The 20711-nt window shown below is 39.0% G+C and overlaps 1 protein-coding gene across 1 annotated transcript in view; it reads left to right on the top strand.

The window, feature by feature from the left end:
* The first annotated feature begins 755 nt into the window (after positions 1–755).
* The window catches only part of WDR70 (WD repeat domain 70), a 304933-nt gene continuing 284977 nt past the window's right edge, over positions 756–20711 (top strand). Inside the window, exons 1-5 of the mRNA XM_032337571.1 lie at positions 756–885; positions 981–1046; positions 4062–4145; positions 11891–12011; positions 16893–17088. Of these exons, the coding sequence (XP_032193462.1) occupies positions 861–885; positions 981–1046; positions 4062–4145; positions 11891–12011; positions 16893–17088 (492 nt within the window). The 5' untranslated portion in view covers positions 756–860. The remainder of the gene's footprint in view (positions 886–980; positions 1047–4061; positions 4146–11890; positions 12012–16892; positions 17089–20711) is intronic.

Here is a 20711-nt window from a genome sequence, read left to right as displayed (position 1 = left end):
GACAAAGATCATATAATTTTACTGATATGTAGAGTCTAAGAAACACACACACACACACACACAATCAAAAGGCAGAAACAGACCCATAAATACAGAGAACAAACTGATGGTTGCCAGAGGGAGGAGGATGGGCAAAATAGGGGAAAGGGAGAGGGAAGACACAGGCTTCCTTCCAGTCCTGGAATGAATAGGTCATGGGTATAAAAGGTACAGGATAGGGGATCCAGTTAAGGGTATTGTAATAGTGTAGTATGGTGATAAATAGTAGCTCCCCTCGTGGGCATAATATATAGACTTGTTGAATCACTATGTTGAATGTCTGAAACTAATGTAGCATTGTGTCAACTGTACTTCAATACAAAACAAATCAATCAAGGGAAGACAAAACAAAACACCTCCCCAGGGGATACTAATACGCAACGGAGATTGAGAAATACTGCCTAAGGGTGGGTATCCACGGATTTACTTGTTGCTTGTAGGACCTGGATACTCATTCTTTCTTTTTCTAAATGCTTATTATACCAATCATATACAATTACTGAACAAAATGTAGGGAAAAAAAGAAGGGAGGGAGGAACGGAGGGAGGGAGGTAGAAAGAGAAAAAGAAAAGGTGCTGACACAAACTACGTAATGTTTCCAGCCAGTGGGTGGAGTAAGTAGGTGATCTCGGCGGCGCTTATGCCCCGCCAACCCGGTAGGGCGGCGCAGCTCCGGGGACAGCCATTCCCTCGCGGAAGGCGACGCTCTTGGCCTTGGCTGCGGCGTCTCTCCAAGGCGATACTTCCTGTTGGTTTTGCCTCGAGTCTTCCGCAGGTGTTTGTGCTGTGGCTGTAGCTAGATCTGCGGCGGGCGGCTTGCCATGGAGCGCCCGGGGCCCAGCGAAGGTGGGTTCCGTGGGGGCGATGCCAGGCAGGACGGGGAGGGCTAGGGGTCGCCGGGGTCGCCGCACTAACGAGGTCTCCTCCTCCTCTTGCCCCAGTGACAGGCTCAGACGCGTCCGGACCGGATCCGCAGCTGGCGGTCACCATGGGCTTCACGGGGTTCGGTGAGTGACCGTCTTAACGCTTAGCCCCGTCTCCTTTTGCAGGGCTTTTAAGAACGGCAGGTTGAGAGAGGAGACCCAGCTGTCACCTCTGGTCCGCACGCTCCGCTGCACCAAGCCCTGGTTACTTGCGCTCTAGTGTATGCCTTGCAATTTCTCCGTAGTCTCTATCCCATCCGCTAATTCTTGCTTGACTGTTGGGACCCGCTAAGGTGACGCGTATGGGAAGGCTTGTGGGAAAGATAGCTTTGTGGCCTATACTGTGGAGGTGTTGGTTCGTGGAGGGAGTTTTTTGTGTCCTGAGGCTGATAGCTAACCATTGACTGGGGTCTGCAGTGAGATGGCCTTTCTGGCAACTAGTGGTGCATTGAGTGATAATTATAAGAGTTACTAAATCCTTTTAGATTAAAGCCTTTCTTCCCCGGAATTGTCACTTCAGTCTCTCTGTAGAGTCTTGCTGTGAGATAAAGAAGAACATTTCAAACAGAGATATAGTCATCTGTTGAAAACATCCTGCTTGTAAGAAACCAATGTAAATCTTCTTCCCATTTCTTTTTTTTTTTTTTTTTTAAAGATTTTGTTTATTTATTTAACAGAGAGAGGGACAGATCACAAGTAGGCAGAGCAGTAGGCAGAGAGGGGGGGAAGCAGGCTCCCTGCTGAGCAAAGAGCCGGATGTGGGACTCGATCTCAAGACCCTGAGATCATGACCTGAGCCGAAGGCAGAGGCTTTAACCCACTGAGCCACCCAGGCGCCCCTCTTCTTCCCATTTCTCTTGGGTCCTGGATGGAACAAATATCAGGCTGTTATGTCCAGGTCTCTTGTTGGTGTTCATATGCCCATTTATTATGGTAATGTCTTCTGCCACATTTTTACCCGTAGCTGGTCGGGTTTACAAATATACTATATAGTTATGTATTACTATAGTATTTCGTTTTGTCGGTCTTTAAAAATGATTTTATTTATTTGCCAGAGAGAGAAAGAGAGAGTGAGCGAGCACACAAGCAGGGGGAGTGGCAGGCAGAGGAAGAAGCAGGCTCCCTGCAGAATAAGGAACCCGATGCCGGGCTCCATCCTGGGACCATGGGATTATGAACTAAGGTGAAGGCAGATGCTTAACCGACTGAGCCACCCAGGTGTCCCTATACTATTTAATTTTGTTTCAGTTCTTTAAAACAGTTTCCTCCCTAGTTTCAAAAGTAACACATATTAATAGCAGAAAATCTGAAAAACAAATAAGGAAGAAGTAAAATCCTTAATTGCATGATCTAGAAATCAAGACTTAGAAGTTATTTTTCTATTCTTCCCTGTTGTATATTTATCAAGAAAGTTAAGATCATATGTATGTACAATTTTATGTTATTCTTAATTATGTATTTTAATTCTTAATACTTTGAGGATTTTCCATATTATAACGTGCTCTTCCAAAACATTTTTAATGGCTGGATAGTACATTTAATAGAAGTGTCATAATTTTGGCCTACATAGTTTCTAATTCTAACTTCTATTACTAATACTAAAAAGAATATCTTTATGAATAAAACTTTCTTTTTATAAAAAAGAATTTCCATAGGATAAATTTCTAAAGAAGGGACTATAATAAAAATATATTAAAAAGTAACCAAAAACATTGGATATATATCTTTTTTTATTTTTTTATTTTTTAAAATTTATTTATTTATTTATTTATTAAATTTATTTTTTAAGCAGGCTTCCCAGCCAGTGTGGAACCCAACCTGGGGCTTGAACTCATGACACTGAGATCAAGAGTCCTATGCTTAACTGATTAAGCCACCTAGGTGCTCCTGGGTATATATCTTTTAAAATTAATTGATACAGGGCGCCTGGGTGGCTCAGTGGGTTAAAGCATCTGCCTTTGGCTCAGGTCATGATCCCAGGGTCCTGGGATCGAGCCCTGCATTGGGCTCTCTGCTCAGCAGGGAGCCAGCTTCCTCCTCTCTCTCTGTCTGCCTCTCACCTACTTGTGATCTCTATCTGTCAGATAAATAAATAAAATCTTTAAAATTAATTGATACATTTTGTCATAATGCCCTTCAGAAAGATTGTTTCATTTTATACCAAAGTCAGTATTATGTAAGAATGACATTTTTACCATATTCTTACTAACATTATTATTTTAATAACATTATTTTTTTTTTTAAAAAGGCAATGAAAACAAATATAATATTGCTTCCAAGCCCATTCACATTGTTGTCAGAATTTAGTTTCTTGTGGTTTTAGGGATGAGGCCTCTGTTTCCTTAATTGCTGTCAGGTGGGAATCTCCGCTTCTTTTTTTTTTTTTTAGATTTTATTTATTTATCTGACAGAGAGATCACAAGTAGGCAGAGAGGCAGGCAGAGAGAGAGGGGGAAGCAGGCTCCCCGCCGAGCAGAGAGCCCGATGCGGGGCCCGATCCCAGGACCCCGAGATCATGACCTGAGCCAAAGGAAGCGGCTTAACCCACTGAGCCACCCAGGCGCCCCGGAATCTCCGCTTCTTAAGGTGCTTGCATTACGTCGTCATCTGAAAACTCCAGCTAGTATTTCCAGTCCGTCTCACACTTCACATCTCTCTGACTTTAGCTGCATCTGTTCTGCATCTTTGCTTGTAAGGTCTTCTGTGATTAGACAGGGCCAACTAGGATAATCTGTTTTGAAGTCCATAACCTTAATTAGATCTACAAAGTCTTTTTTGTCCTGTAATGTAACATATTCCCGGGTTCCAGAGATTAGGGTATGAACATTCTCCATTCTGCCTATGACCAGTGTTGTAGATTTCAGGGGTAGAGTCCAGGTGTATTAAAGGAGGATGGGAAAGTCGGCCGATTAATGATGAGACTGTCATTAAAATTTCCCTGGGAAGTAAACTCTTTCTTCCTAGGTATTTTTCTTATAGCCATGCTATAAATTAAACAGACTAAATGAATATGAATTGTTTAATAAGTGTTTATGGAGTACCTAATGTTTGGCCAGCTTAATGCAAGAAGATCACAGTTTGCTACTTATTTCTGTTTAGGAAAAAAAGCTCGCACATTTGATTTGGAAGCAATGTTTGAACAAACGCGAAGAACAGCTGTGGAAAGAAGTCGGAAAACATTGGGTAAGAAGTTCAGTTATGGCTCTTCTATTGGTATAAATGTTGTATATGCCTTACACAAGTATGTTGACAGTTACTATTAGGCTGAAAAAAAATTCAGAGCAGTTAAAAGACTAAATGTGCTGGTTCCTTTGGAAGCAGAGGTTATTATTATTATTATTATTTTAGCATGGTAAAAGTTGCATCTAAGTAGGATAAGAAAGTCTGAATGCTAAAAATCTTTTTGAAGGCAATTGTGCTATGAACAAACAGGGATTCTAAATTAATTTATAAGAATCAAAATAACAGTTTCTTTATTACCTCTCCTTCCACCTGTATCTGATTTTCACTTCATTCTTTTCTTTTCCTGCTTACAGCGGAACCAGTATTTGGAAGGCTGGGCGAGAGGTGGCTCTGAGAGCTGTGTACACCACTGACTGTTGACTCAGACAGTATAGAAAATTGAGACATACAGTGAATGTGCCTGCTCCTGTTGAACCCTTGCACTAATAAGTTGTATCAGACATGTAATGAAGGCCTTAATTTCCAGACTGTCTGGTGTGAAAGCAGGTGGTCGGCAATTCTGGGTACCACCTTAGGGTCTTCCAAGTAGACTGACTCCTCTACTGCTTTCTTGGTTTTTTGATCTTTGTTTTTTTTAAAAGATTTTATTTAATTTTCAATTTTTTCAATTTTTCAAAATATTTTATTTCTTTATTTGAGAGAGAGAGAGAGAGAGAGTATGAGAAGAGGGAGGGTCAGAGAGAGAAACAGACTCCATGCCATGCAGGGAGCCTGATGCAGGACTCCAGGATCATGACGTGAGCCAAAGGCAGTCGCCTAATCAACTGAGCCACCCAGATAGGAGATTTACATAAGAGAAAGCGCACAAGTGGGGAGAGTGGAAGGCAGAGGGAGAAGGAGATGCAGACTCCCCACTGAGCAGAGAGCTCAATGTGGGACTCAATCCTAAGACCCTGGTATCATGACCTGAGTGGAAGGCAGATGCTTAACAGACTGAGCCACCCTGGTGCCCTTCCATTGCTTTCTTTGGATAAGACTCAGATCATTCTTTAACTGAAAAGATGGATGTATCTTGATAGCGCAAAAGGGGCTAGAAATCAGAGACAGGACTTCTGGAAAAATTTAAGTGACCATCCTGGCAATTGTCCTTTTTGGTTTTAAAACGATAAACTATATAGCAGTAATAGCTAATATTTGGAAAATGCGCTTGTTGTGAAATTTTTCGGTCTTTGGAAGAATAAGGTTTTTTTTTGTGGCGAGAAGCCCACCTACTATTTTTTAGAAAGAACTGTCATTAATAACATGTTTCAAACACATACAAAAGTATAGTAATGAACTCCTATCACACAGATTTAAGAACTATAATAATGCACCACTGGTGTTATTTCCATTTTCTTCCCCGTCAGATTATTTTGATACAAATCTGAGACACGTTATTTCACCCATGAATACGTTAGTATGTGTCTTTAAGAGATACTGATCCTTTAAAAAACTTAACTGAAATACCTCTACCACACTTAAAAATATTAAATAATATCATCAGATAAAATGCAAAGACATGCTACTACTTGAGGCATATTTATACATTCTTTAACCACTTAATTTTAAAATTACGCTTTTTAGTTAGTGCTTATACTATTAGAGTATAGCTCTCTTGTATTTAACCTCTTTCAGCTTGTGATAATGAAACACTTGGAACAGAGACTGTCTGTTCACCTAAGTAAGTTTTATAGTTCCCTGTACCATGCCTTGCAGGATAAGTTCTCAATATATACTTGAGAAGATTGAATTTAGAACTCTAATATTGCCTTCTAAAAAATAAATTCTGCTTTTTTGGAGAATGTTTTAAAATGGCCTCACCCATTTTATAGAACTTGGGATTTGGAGTTGAAGGACCTGGGTTTGAGGGTCAGCTGCACATCCTACTATTTTATTTTTTTCTTTTTTATTAACATATAATGTATTATTAGCCCCAGGGGTACAGGTCTGTGAGTCGCCAGGTTTATACACTTCACAGCACTCACCATAGCACATACCCTCCCCAATGTCCATAACCCAACCACCCTCTCCCTACCCCGCAAACCCTCAGTTTGTTTTGTGAGATTAAGAGTCTCTTATGGTTTGTCTCCCTCCCGACCCCATCTTGTGGCATAGTATCTTTTAAACAGTAAAGTACTTTGAAAACAATTACTTTTAATGCCTACATTTTTTCTTAGCAAAGCATGTGTGCATTTAGCACATAAGGGGAATTATAATGAACAGTTACTAGATTTTTAAAATTTGAAAAATCATCGGAAGACCAAGTTCTCCTGTGATATTTGTGGATGAATTAAATACATTGAACTTTCTTTCTTTTTTTTTTTTTAAGATTTTTAAAATTTATTTTGAGAGCGTGAGTGAGTAAGAGAAAACATGAGAGGGTAGACGGTCAGAGGGAGAAGCAGACTTCTGTGGAGCTGGGAGCCCAATGTGGGACTCGATCCTGGGACTCCAGGATCATGACCTGAGCCAAAGGCAGTCGCTCACCCGACTGAGCCACCCAGGTGCCCATGTTGAACTTTCTTGATTTAGTATTATATTCTTGGACTTGGACCACTGTTTTTACCCTGATCTAAACACATGAATCCAAAGTTTCACTTGTTTTTCTTGAAAGTTCAAAAATGGAGATATGTGCATTCTGTATCTCGTGATTGTTTTGGAGTCTTTCTGAGGGCATGACATTAGGCTTGCGGAAAATAAGAACTGTGAATCATCCCTCCCCTTCCCGCCCCATGGTCCCTTTTAATAGCAAGTTTGTCTGTGTATATTAATATGAACTGTTTTCGTTGGTAAATGCTCTCATAGAAAGGATGAATTACTATAAAACCTCAATAAAGTATGCATCATTTTAAATGTCAGGAAATAATCGTGTAAGTGGTTTTTTTAAAGTATTTTCATTTTCTATTTTTTTTTTTTTAAGATTTTATTATTTATTTGAGAGAGAAAGAGAGAGCACAAGGGAGCATGAGTGGGGTGAGGGGCAGAGGGAGAACAGGCTCTCCACTGAGCAGGGAGCCTGAAACAGGACTTAATTCTGGGACTCTGGCATCATGGCCTGAGCTGAAGGCAGATGCTTAACTGAGCCACCCAGGGGCCTCTAAAGTGTTTTATTTTTCTGAAAGCTCTAGTAAGTATGTCTAGGACATACGAAAGACATAGGTCCTTTTTAAAGCTATAATACTATGAGGAGATAAATGGAGAAGAAAAATTTATTCAAATGCTTATTTTGGGTGTGCGTGTATTTTATTTGTTAAACATTATTAGGGAGAAAGAGCACACGAGTGAGTGCATGCAAGGGGGAGGGGCAGAGGGAGTGGGAGAAGTAGAATCCTGCTTGTAGGGATGGGGGGGGCTCCCTCCCCCCCCCCCCTACCCAGGGCTCAATCCCAGGACCCTAAGATCCTGACCTGAGCAAAGACAGAGGCTTAACTGACTGAGCCACCCAGGTGTCCCTAGGTAATGCCTGTGCTTTAGATGGATTTATGAGCCTTGTCTATGGTAGGATAGGAAACAACATCTTTGAAAAAACGGTTAAAATAGGATTTGAATATGATTTTAAGTGATCCTGAAAAGAAAACCTGTCCCAGAGATTTTAGAAATTAGAAAAGCTTAAAGAGTTGTGTGTGTATGTGTACCTGAAATGGTCTTCCTACCTGGTTAAATCCTACCTTATCTTTTAAGGCCTCACACATATTTTACTTTTTCTAGGGATTTTTTGAAAAACTGTCTGGACATAATAATTGTTCCCTGCCTTTATATCTGTAACACTTTAAAGAATACTATAAATTTTCTCCTAATATTTTTCACATATTGAGGATAAGAACCTTGTTTTCACATTTATACTGTAAGTATAAGCCTAGTAGAGCTTAGTACATAATAGTTACATCCCTAAATATTTAATGGAGAAATGTAATTAATGTACTTAAAATGTTCATATTTTTAAAAATTTCCTAGTATTTTGGCATTAAATATTTTGAATTTAGATTTACATGAAATTGGTAAGCTAGTGAATTGTTTTGTAAGTTAGAGTAACAAAAACATTTAGCAAGGTTTAAGTCCCATGATGAGAAAACATTTATTCTAGCTTATATTTACAATGAGAAAACATTTATTCTAGCTTATATTTACGGTAATTTTATTTCCTTTACATTTTATTTTATGTCTCATTTCTTTAAGTTAAGTGGTTGCTATAATGACTGGCTCTGAGATTTTTATGTGCCAAATTATATTCCTTTGACTCTGCAATTTGTGTGAATGAGCCCAGATGAGAGATGGTACTTTTGGGTAGCTTGCTGTTACCTAGACAAATATTGCATACATGTGGAGAACAGAAATGGCTATCCAAAAATTGGTAACTGAAAGTAGAACAATAAAATGAGGTGTTTGGAAGAATAAAATTAGGTGTTGGATAGTAGGTTAATTCACTTTGGTTAAGGGAAGATACAGAGCATTTTTACAGTGCTGACAGTGTACTTGGTTCCACATTTGATGAAAATGCATGAAATGCTACCCTTTGTCAGGAGTTCTCTCTCTCTCTCTCTGAAAAATAAATAAATAAATAAATAAATAAATAAAATCTTAAAAAAAAACCCTGATACATAGTAAACGCCATGTATTAGCTGATGTAATATTTGTTAAACTAAGGTTGTTGTTATTATAAGGTAGTTATTTGGGGCGCCTGGGTGGCTCAGTGTGTTAAGCCGCTGCCTTCCGCTCAGGTCATGATCTCAGGGTCCTGGAATCGAGTCCCGCATTGGGCTCTCTGCTCAGCGGGGAGCCTGCTTCCCTTCCTCTCTCTCTGCCTGCCTCTCTGCCTACTTGTGATCTCTCTGTCAAATAAATAAATAAAATCTTAAAAAAAAAAAGGTGGTTATTTGCAAAGAAGTCATAGAAGACCTAATTAAAAATGACTCAAATAAGAAAAATTTAGTGTTACACATGAAAACAACTCCGGAATGGGGCTCTTCCATCTTCTGAGTCCTGACATGAGGAACATTTAAGTTTTCCCCCCTTTTTCTGCTTTGCCAGTTTTAGGTTATTGGCTTGTTTTAAACTGACTGCACTCATCACCCAAAATTATAAGTGAAATTTTGTTACAAGCAGATGACCACCTCCACAGGCTGAAAGGATACTGTTCTGTATATCTTTTTTTTTTAGTAGTAAGAAAACCTTTCTCACATGTTCCTCCAGCTGACTTCTTATATCTTATAGGCTGGTGTTAGTGTGGAAAGTTAGTTCCAAAATACAGCCACTGGCAAGAGCAATAGAATGGACTTGGAATCAAGCTTTACCCCTTTGGGCAGGGAGGGGCCCAGCATCTGCTGAAGCACCTGCTTCCTCTTACCTGGAGAAAGCTGTGGTTTTTCTTAGCAAGGGGAAAAGGAAGAAATGGCTGCTGTATAGGAAGCTAATAATGTATGCCTAGGTATTGTTCACTGATTAAGGTCAGAAATGCCCCAAGACCAGAGCCTTGGATCAAGTGTCCGTGTGGTTCCACCCCCACCCCCCCGGCCCCCCGCCCCCCGCAACCTCTCCCCTCTCACCCTGGAGGGTATGGAGGGATTGACTGGAGAAGCAGGATGATGGTAGGAGCCATGCAGGCTTACTCTTCTATTTAGACATTATCTTCTTTATTTTTATTTTTTTTCAACCTCAGCATCAGAGTGCAGAATTACCTAACTCACCCACCTTAGCCCAGCAGTGAGCATAAAAAATACCAGCATGAGCTAGTGTTTGCCTTTCCTCATCCTGTAGTGTTATCTCCCCTGTTTGAAATAAAAGGCTATGTAGTTACTTGTCCATGTATGTTTGTTATCTTTTTATTTCTTATCCTCCATATCCTATCAACAAAAGACCCTAAAGAGTACAACATTCCAATTAATAAGTGCCTTGTGATATGGTTTAACTTTAGGTGTATTGTTTTTCATTGTTAAGAAAAAAAATGTTAAAGATTATCTCAGGCCGTTGAGGATGGTGGCAGTTGAGAACAATTTAAGTAACTCAGTTCCTTCCTGTGTGCCCTCCAATTGTAGAGTGACAATGTCAGAGAAAAAAGACCAAATTTCTTTGGATAATTTTTTTTTTTTGTCTTTCCAAGGTAAATAACTCTAGAAATCTGAAATTTTCTCAAGATTTTTGTGGGAAGTCCCTTACCACAAATCCAGAGGGGAAAGTCAGAAATGAACAAAATTCTGAGTTTATAGTTTAAAATATATTAAAAATAAAAAGTGAAGTTACCTAAAGTCTTACCTTTGGACACTTTATTTTTTACTTGTCACCTTCCACGTCTTTTTATTTTAATTTATTTACTTAATTCATTAATTAATTTAAATATTTTATTTACTTATTTGAGAGAGAGAGCAAGAGAGAGCACAATTGGGAGCGGGGAGAGGGAGAAGCACACTCCCTCTTGAGCAGGGAGCCTGACTCAGGGCTTGATCCCAGGGTGCTGGGATCACGAACTGAGTCAAAGGCAGATGCTTAACTGACTGCCCCTCTTTTTATTTTTAAAGATTTTATTTATTTGACAGAGAGAGATCACAGGTAGGCAGAGAGGCAGGCAGAGAGAGAAGAGGAAGCAGGCTCCCCAAGGAGCAGAGAGCCCTATGTGGGGCTGGATCCCAGGACTGTGGGATCATGACCTGAGCCGAAGGCAGAGACTTTAACCCACGGAGCCACCCAGGCGCCCCTAAGATTTTTTTTTTTTAAATATTTTATTTATTTATTTGACAGATCACAAGCAGGCAGAGAGGCAGGCAGAGAGAGAGGGGGAAAGCAGGCTTCCCACCGAACAGAGAGCCCGATGCGGGGCTCGATCCTGGGATCATGACCCAAGCTGAAGGCAGAGGCTGCAACCCACTGAGCCACCCAGGCCCCCTTTTAAGATTTTATTTTATTTTATTTTATTTTTTAGATTATTTATTTATTTATTTGTCAGAGAGAGAACGAGCACAGGCAGACAGAGTGGAAGGCAGAGTCAGAGGGAGAAGCAGGCTCCCTGCGGAGCAAGGAGCCCGATGTGGGACTCGATCCCAGGACGCTGGGATCATGACCCGAGCCGAAGGCAGCTGCTTAACCAACTGAGCCACCCAGGCGTCCCTAAGATTTTATTTTTAAGTAATCTTTCTACCCCATGCGGGGCTCAAACCCACAACCCTGAAGTCAAGTGTCACGTGCTTTAGTGACTAAGCTAGTCAGCTGCCCCGTTAGATAGTGCCGTGTCATTCACATACTATTCACATGTTAATTTTGCTTAGCTTGTCTGTTATTATTTTCCCAGATTTATATATTTTCCATCACTATTTTTATTGGTTGTATTAAATTAATTAATTGTTTAAAGATTTTATGTATTTGTCAGAGAGATACAGAGCTCAAGGAGGGGGAATGGCAAGGAGAGGGAGAAGCAGACTCACTCCTGGGCAGGGAGCCTGACTGGGGACTCGATTCTAAGCCTCTGAGATCATTGCCCTGGCCAAAGGTAGACGCTCAACCGATTGAGCCACCCAAATGTCCCTGTTGGCAGGATTTTATGTTGATATACAGTAGTTCAGTTATTTTCCCAATCTGGGTACTTAGGTTGATAAGTTTTTGCTCTTACTGGCATTACTTTAAATTACATCACTTTGACTATATTAATTTTTAGCCTTTATTGATCCTGACAAATTTTTGAAGTCATAACTATTGAAATTTTTTTAAAATCTTTACAGAAGCAAGAGAAAAAGAGGAAGAAATGAACAGAGAGAAAGAATTAAGAAGGCAAAATGAAGATATTGAACCAACATCTTCAGGGTCATACGTAGTCAGAGATGGCTCTAAATCGTCTTCCAGGTGCTTGACTTTCTCAAAAAGATTTCATTAAACTATCATTCCCATTTAGGTGTTTAATCTCAGATAATCGAAACTGATAGTTTTTGTAAAGAAAGAGGATTAAGACTGATTTTATTCTAAGAAACTGATTTTTTCTTTTTAAAGATTTTTAGTTCTAATTAGAGGTCAGCAAGTAAACACTATCAGATTTTAGTTTTCTCAGAAATTATGAAGCAAATGGCAGCTTCTCTTATTGGTCACCACAATTACTATGCGTTGACACAATGGGAAGCAGTCTTTTTTAGTCCTGAGAAAGGTGGTGACCTTTTCCTTGAGGGGAGAATTCCCATAATTAAAAAGAATTCTCTTGAAATTTTGTAAACCAATACACATTTTAATTTTTTATTTTTTAAAAAAGATTTTATTTATTTATTTGACAGAGGGGAGAGATCACAAGTAGGCAGAGCAGCAGGCAGAGAGAGAGGGGGAAGTAGGCTGCCTTCTGAGCAGAGAGCCCGATGTGGGGCTCGATCCCAGGGCCCTGAGATCATGACCTGAGCCAAAGGCAGAGGCTTAACCCACTGAGCCACCCAGGCGCCCCACACATTTTTAAATAAATAAGAAAGTACATGTTAGTTAAGGACTTTTTAAAAAAATATTTTATTTCTTTATTTGACAGAGAGAGACACAGTGAGAGAGGGAACACAGGCAAGGGGAGTGGGAAAGGGAGAAGCAGGCTTCTTGCTGAGCAGAGAGCCTGATGCGGGGCTCAATCCCAGGACCCTGGGATGATGACCTGAACCAAAGGCAGAGGCTTAAGTGACTGAGCACCCCAGGCTTTTCACTTTCTTAAATATTTTTTTAAAGTAAACTTTCTGCCTCATGTAGAGCTTAAACTCATACCCCCAAGAACAGGAGTCACATTCTGTACCAACTGAGCCAGCCAGCACCACTGTCTTTTCACTTTCTTAATAATGTACTTTGGCATATTGAAGTTTTTAATTTTGATGAAGTCCAACTTACATATTTTTTCTTTTTGTTGTTTATCCTTTTGGTACCACCTTGAGAATCCATTGCCAAAGTATAGTTTGTGAAGATTTCCCCTTGTTTTTCTTTTAAGAGTTTTATGGTTTTATTTATTTTTTAAATTTTTAAAAGATTTTATTTATTTGATTGGGTGGCGGGGAGCACAAGCAGGCAGAGGGAGAAGCAGACTCCCTGCTGAGCAGGAGAGCCCAGTGTGGGGCTTGATCCCAGCACCCTGGGGTCATGACCTGAGTCGAAGGCAGATGCTTTATTTGATTGAGCCACCCAGGCACCTGAAGAGATTTATGGTTTTACCTCTTACATTTTGGTCATTGATTCATTTTGAGTTAATTCTGATATGGTGTGAGGTAGGAGTCCAACTTTTTTTTTTTGGTGGGGGGTGGCTTTGGCTTATCTTGGTGATTCCAGTATGTAATGTGGGGTATGATTCCAGAGTAGTTTTCTATTTTATATTATGGATGTTCAGTAGTCATTACAGGGTGGTCATCTTCTTTACTATCTTTAAATGCATACTTGATGTTATTTACAAATTATTTCTTATGATAATTTGAATTTGGTTCTGGAATTCCTCTTCTGCTCTCCTGGTGTGTTTCATTCAGTCCTATATATTTTAAACAAATTTCAGGTTAGTTTTTTTCCTTTGTGATATATTAAGAGTCTGTTTCACAAAGCATACAAATAATTTTTTTTTTGAGATTTTATTTTCTTAAGTAATCTCTACAACCAGTATGGCGCTTGAACCCGCAGCCCTGAGGTTGAGAGTTGCATACCCCACCAAATGAGGCAGCAAGGCACCCCCACAAAACATATAAATAATTAAAAAAAATATCTATAGTGTTGTTAAAATTTGTTTTAGAGGAAGTCATCTAAAACTACTACTTTTCTTGGATTTAAAGAAATGGTGTACGGATGGAAGTACTATTTACACATCAAAAGCTGGAAAGAATTATGTCATTTATTCTACGAAACATAGCTACAGGATAGGAGAGAAGTATTCATATACTCCAAATCTGTAAAGTAGGAATTGTTTAGACATTTGCATTTCCTCTAAAGAAATTAGTACCAGTGGCGCCTGCATGACTCTATTGGTTGGGTGTCTGCTTTCGGCTCAGGTCATGATCCTAGGGTCCTGGTATCAAGCACCAGCTTAGGCTCCCAGCTCAGTGGGAAGCCTGCTTCTCCCTCTCCCTTTGCCTGCTGCTCCACTTGCTTGTGCTTTCTCTTTCTGTTGAATGAATAAAATAAAAAAAAAATTAATACCAGAAAGAATGAATTTTGTTTCTCATTTATTTCCTATATTAAATTGTACAGTTACATATTTATGCTTAGCTAAACTCTCTTTCAAAAAGTCAGCTGAGGGGCATCTGGGCAGCTCAGTCATTTTAGCATCTGCCTTTTGTGATCCCGGGGTCCTGAGATCGAACCCCACATCAGGCTCCCTGCTTAGTGGGGAGTCTGTTTGTCCCTCTCCCACGGATGCTCTCCCTGCTTGTGCTTTCTCTCTCTCTCTCAAGTAAATAAACAAAATCTTAAAAAAATAAAAAGTCAGCTGAGAAAAATACTAGGTTTTAGTCCTCTGTTTTTTCTTCAGATACATATTGTTTTTTAGGCTCTGGTTCATATTTTGATAGCACATTTAATTAAGGCGTATTTTAAACATGGAATGTGTTCTGTTTTCTGTCATGGACATTTTTGGGCATAATTTCATGGACTTTGTTTTTCAGAAATTGAAACTATGTTAAAAATTGTTTATTTTCTTGGCTTGTGTATATTAGAAGCAAAAAGACAGAAATGGAACTAGAAGCTGCATAGAAGCAGATACATTCCATCCAGTTTCGTGTCAGTATTAGGACTGTCTAATCCATCATGAAATCAGTTTGGATGGTGGGTATTATGGAGGGCACTGGGTATTACATGGAGCACTGGGTGTGGTGCATAAACAATGAATTTTGGAACACTGAAAAAGAATAAAATAAAAGAAGAAAAGAAAAAAAAATCAGCTTGGATTCGTTGAGTTCTCAGTTCAGTGCTTCTGAATTAGTTAAGTCATTTAAAGCATAGGTGCTAAGTGTTAACATTTTAGTTTAGAACTCTCTGTGCTCTGAATAATTTTGCATTAAGAAAGTGTGATTTCTAAACTAGTATAGTTTGGAATTTGTGACTTAATGACAAGGGAGAAAATTTTGGAGTGTGACTACTCTAATAAAAATCTATTCAGTCATTCAACCGTGATTTGTTGAACATCTGTTGTGGGTTAGGCACTACTTTAGGCATTGGGGCTATAGTAATTAGCAAGTCAGATGAGATCTCTGAGCTCATATTGTTGTGGGGTATCTGAGGAGATGGATAACAGATTATAAACAACTAAGTAACCAATTATATAAGATAATTTAGTGAGGTGTATGATAAAAATAACCCAAGTAAAGTAATGAAGACAATGGTGACTGATAGGGCTGTGTTTGAGAAAGCAGAAAGTGGGCACCATAAGGCCTCTTTGAGGACACCTGAATGAAGAGAAGGAGGCCATTTAACAATCAGTTCCAGCAGAGGGGACTGCAAGTTCAAAGACACTCATGCTGGACCAAGCTTAACCTGTTTAGTTTGAAAGAAAGCCTATGGGGCTGGAGCACAGTGAGCTAAACCATTGCAAAAACAAGAAATTCCCTTTGTGGAGGTTTGCTTGCTCCAAACAAAGGTAGTAACCTTTGTATATGGATAACATGTATGTATGTATTCCCTTCAGTAGTGAACGTAGATGAGTATCCGTGGATATTGGGTGCCTGTTACATGTCAGGCATCATTTAGGTGCTAGAGACAGCAGTGAACATATATGAGAAATATTTAGTAGACGGCAATAATACTTTGAATTTTATAAAATATTTGACATGTTAATTGTTGTAATTAGGAATGTAATTCTCAACCCTTTGGGGTTGTTTAGGAGGGATGGTGGATGGTGGTGACTTTCAGAATGCCTAGAGGAGTGTGATAGAGACTTTAGAGGAAGTGTGTAACAGTTTACAGATGTGCTGGGTAGAAAAACAGTTGAGAATCATTATAATACTCTCTACAGTAAGGTAGTTTTAGAATCCAAGGATGCTACATAGAACATTTTTAGCAACTCAGCAAACTTGAATTAAAACTGAGAAATGATTTGTATTTCAGAAAATACATTGAAACATTTTGGGAGTAATACTCACTTTCTTACATGGCTGACTGTATGTGCTCCTGTGGTAAACAGTGATTGGATTCAGATATAGTGAGCAGAAGCATTGGTTATCATGTGGTTTTCTTTCTAATGGATGTAATATTTTGTAGTTTTTCTTCCACATTCCAGTTGTTCTGCTGGCTCTTTATGAGTGAGGAGGCCCTAATGAGCCTCTAACATATAATTGCTATGACTTTTTGTTTAGGTTAAGATAAGTAGACAAAAGAAACTTACTTACTTTCTTTTTTTTTTTTTAAGATTTTATTTATTTATTTGACAGACAGAGATCACAAGTAGGCAGAGAGGCAGGCAGAGAGAGAGAGGAAGGGAAGCAGGCTCCCCGCTGAGCAGAGAGCCCAATGTGGGGCTCGATCCCAGGACCCTGAGACCATGACCTGAGCTGAAGGCAGAGGCTTAACCCACTAAGCCACCCAGGTGCCCCAGAAACTTACTTTCTTAAGATAAAATAATATCTGAGTTACACATTTAATGCTTGAATTACAAATTTAACAAATTACACATATTTAATTAATTAAAACAAAAACCCAGCTGTTAAAAGGAGAAGCAGGTTTCCTAGGAGATCTGTACCATCTCTAGAGTGTGTTCTTCATTGCAGCAGAGGCAAAGAGTTTCTGTTTTTGTATTTTCAGGGATACAAGCAGCAGTGAGAGTGAAGAGAGTTCTGGTTCTTCTGATGATGAGTTAATTGGACCTCCTTTGCCCCTTAAAATGACGGAAGAGCCAAGTAATCATATCGAGGAAGATATCCTTGGTCCTTTACCTCCACCTCTTTATGAAGAAGTAGAAGAAGAAGATGATGATGATGGTGATTCAGAGGAGGAGGAGGTAAGTGTATCAGTAGTAATGGAATAGTTCACTGGAGTAGTGTAAGGATCATTTCCCTGCTAACTGTTATTCGCAAGTGAGAGCAAATAAAGAACAGTTTTGAGCTTACTACTGATAGCACTTGTTGAAAGAACTCTAAAGGATGTACTTCAGGAACAAGGAAATATAACTCAAGTAATAAATGGGCAGTAGGAAGCAATGTCTTAAAAAAAGGAGTTGACAGACATTTTGTTAAATCTACATAAGCATTGAGCATTACCATAAGTATTACTACAAGCATTACTATAAATAATAGTAATTAATAAATTTAGGGTGATTTTTTAAAAAAGATTTTATCTATTTGAGAGAGAGAACAAGCTCGTGCACATGAATGGGGGTAGGGGTAGAGGGAGAAGCAGACTTCTGGCTGAGCAGGGAGCCCCATGTGGGGTTTTATCCCAGGACCCATGAAATCATGACCTATGCCTAAAGCAGCTGCTTAACTGAATGAGCCACCCAGTTACCTTGATTTAGGGCAATTTAAAACAAAGTGGATCGAAAATAACTGTGATCAATAATGTGAAATATAGGAGAGTGGAATCAGTTCATTCAGTTGGAAATCCTTCTATTATTTGGAAGGAGGCTAGAGCTATTAATTAACTTCAAATTAGTTTAAGTATGAAAGGTATAATTTTAAGAGTAATTGCCCAAAGAATAGAAATAAATTGTATAACCTCAAAATAGTAAAAGAAAACCATTGGTATACTTTGTGTATTTCACACTAGCAGTAGATCATTTTTTAATACCACTCTCCTCTGTGATAAATTATTTTCCATAATAATTGAGATGAAACAAATAATGATCAGAAAAGAAACCGCTTTTGCAAATCTGTCAGTGACTTTACAAAATGGGCATTCTTTGCATAATCTTATTCAGTACCCGTATACCAAATTTATCAATCTGTTAATTCATTGGTAAAGAAAGCTTTTTAAAGATTTTTAAATTTATTTTAGAGAGAGACAGAGAGAGAGAAGAGCATGTGAACAGGGGAGGAACAGAGGGAGGGAGAAAGAATCTCAAGCTGATGACATGCCGAGGGTGGAGCCCAACGGAAGGCTCCATCTCACCACCCTGATACCATGACCTGAGCAGAAACCGAGAGTGGGACTCTGAACCAGCTGAGCCACCTGGGGGTCGCAGATCAAAGAAAGCTTTCATTTTATTTATTTATTTAAAAAGTTATTTTATTTTATTTTTTTTCAGTGTTCCAAAATTCATTGTTTATGCACCACACCCAGTGCTCCATGTAATACATGCCCTCCTTAATACCCACCACCAGGCTCACCCAACCCCCCACTCTCCTCCCCTCCAAAAACCTCAGTTTGTTGCTCAGAGTCTGCAGTCTCTGATGGAGAAGTGAGATGGGGGAAATCAGAGGGGGAGACAAATCAAAGAAAGCTTTTAATTTTAATTTTGAAAAATATTTTTCAGTTGAAACCTGAGATGTGTGTATGTGTGTGTGTGTGTATACATATATATACACATACATGTATGTGTGTGTGCATGTGTATGTGAAATTAAAAAAAGAGGCACATAAGGATAAATTTGGTAGTTTCATGAAAAAATCTTGTTTCAAGATGTTATTAAAAAACAAAAAAACAAAAAAAAAAAGAAAAAAAATCTTGTTTCATGGGGCACCTGAGTGGCTCAATCAGTTAATCGTCTGCCTTCAGCTCAAGTCCTGATCCCAGTCGAGCCCTTCATGGGCTCCCTGCTCAGTGGGGAGTCTGCTTCCCCTTTTGCCTCTCCCCCTGGCTTGTGCTCTCTCTTGATCACTCTCCCTCTCAAGTAAATAAATAAAATCTTAAAAAAAAATCTTGTTTCATAATAGATTCCTGAAACTGCAATGTTGACCATTTCTTTTTTTAATTTTTAAATTTTATTTATTTTAAATTATTATTAACATATAATATATTATTTTTTTCAGGGGTACAGGTCAGTGATTCATCAGTCTTACACAATACACAGTACTCAGCACAATACATACCCTCCCCAATGTCCATCACCCAGACACGCCATTCCTCTATTTTTTTTTAAATTTTGATATCCATTCTTGTGGCTTTTTAAAAATACCTCTTTTCGGGGCACCTGGGTGGCTCAACATGTTGGGCCTCTGCCTTTGGCTTAGGTCATGATCTCAGGGTCCTAGGATCGAGCCTGCTTCCCCTTCTCTCTCTGCCTTCTCTGCCTTCTTGTGATCTCTCTCTCTCTCTCTCTGTCAAATAAATAAGTAAAATCTTAAAAAAAATACCTCTCCACTAAAATATATTATATATATATTTTTTCTTACATAAAAATAAATGGCAGATTATGATAAATATTGTCATCAAATGATCTGCTTTAGAATGTTGTTGGTGAAAATAATTCAGGTGTTCAAACGTTGCCCTTTTGAATTCTTCTGCCAACCTAGTCTCCCATCTTTTGCTTTTTTCTCAAAGAATAACAGAATGGGAGGTACTCAAGTATTGTTTCTTTAATATATCAGTTTATTTTGGATCTGCTGTTTAAATGCAGAAACATGTAGTACAACAAGGATTAGAGATATGAAACTACCCTTGAAGTAAGTTTGAATGATTCTGAACCACTCAAAACATCTGTAAACATACATATCAGAGTATGTCTGTGCATGTATGCGGTGTGGTGCCGACTGTCTAACTGGGAGTTCTGTAAATTAACTTCAGGTAGAATACAATGTTTATTGAAAGAATAAAAATATGCCACCTTAAAGCTAATATATATTATCAAAATTCAGCACTAATCATAGTAAAAGTCAATAAAAAACAAATTTCTAATCTGACATTTTTAGAATTGCCAGCAAATGGTGATAATGAAAAACAGACTCATCTTTGGATGATTTTATTACTGTTTTAAGGTTCTTTTTTTTTTTTTTTTAAGATTTTATTTATTTGACAGAGAGGGATCACAAGTAGGCAGAAAGGCAGGCAGAGAGAGAGGAGAACTGACTCCCCACTGAGCACAGAGCCTGATGCAGGGCTCAATCCCAGGACACTGGGATCATGACCTGAGTGGAAGGCAGAGCCTTTAACCCACTGAGCCACCCAGGTGCCCCAATTTTTTTTTTTTTTAAGATTTTTATTTATTTGAGAGAGAGAACGCGTACAAGTAGGGTGAAGGGCAGACAGAGAACCTTTTCTCCCTCCCTTCTGCTAAGAAGGGCTCCATCTGGGGACTCAGATCATAGCCTGAGCCGAAGGCAGACACTTAACCAACTGAGCCACCCAGGTGCCCCTGTTTTAAGGTTCTTTACAGAAAATGCACCCCCTTACTGTGTGCACCACTTCCATTGCAATACTCTTAATCTGCCTCTGAAGAAGACTCAATCATTCTAGTAAAAGACAGGAAAGGAGAAAAAAGACGTAGAGGAAAATCTTGGTAAACAGAGATAGAAAAATAAGGCGGTAGGCACAAATACAGACATACCAGTATTCGCAGTAGATGTAAGTGGACTCAAATTGCCACTTAAAATTCTCAGAGTAGATTTAAATATTCAGATACATTCTGTTTATGAGTGATACACCTAAAACGTGATGACCAGAAAGTTTGAAAGGAAGAGGAATAAAAAA

Source organism: Mustela erminea, chromosome 3 (assembly GCF_009829155.1).
Source record: "Mustela erminea isolate mMusErm1 chromosome 3, mMusErm1.Pri, whole genome shotgun sequence".
Taxonomy (NCBI): domain Eukaryota; kingdom Metazoa; phylum Chordata; class Mammalia; order Carnivora; family Mustelidae; genus Mustela; species Mustela erminea.
This window is presented reverse-complemented; position numbering and strand designations above follow the sequence as displayed.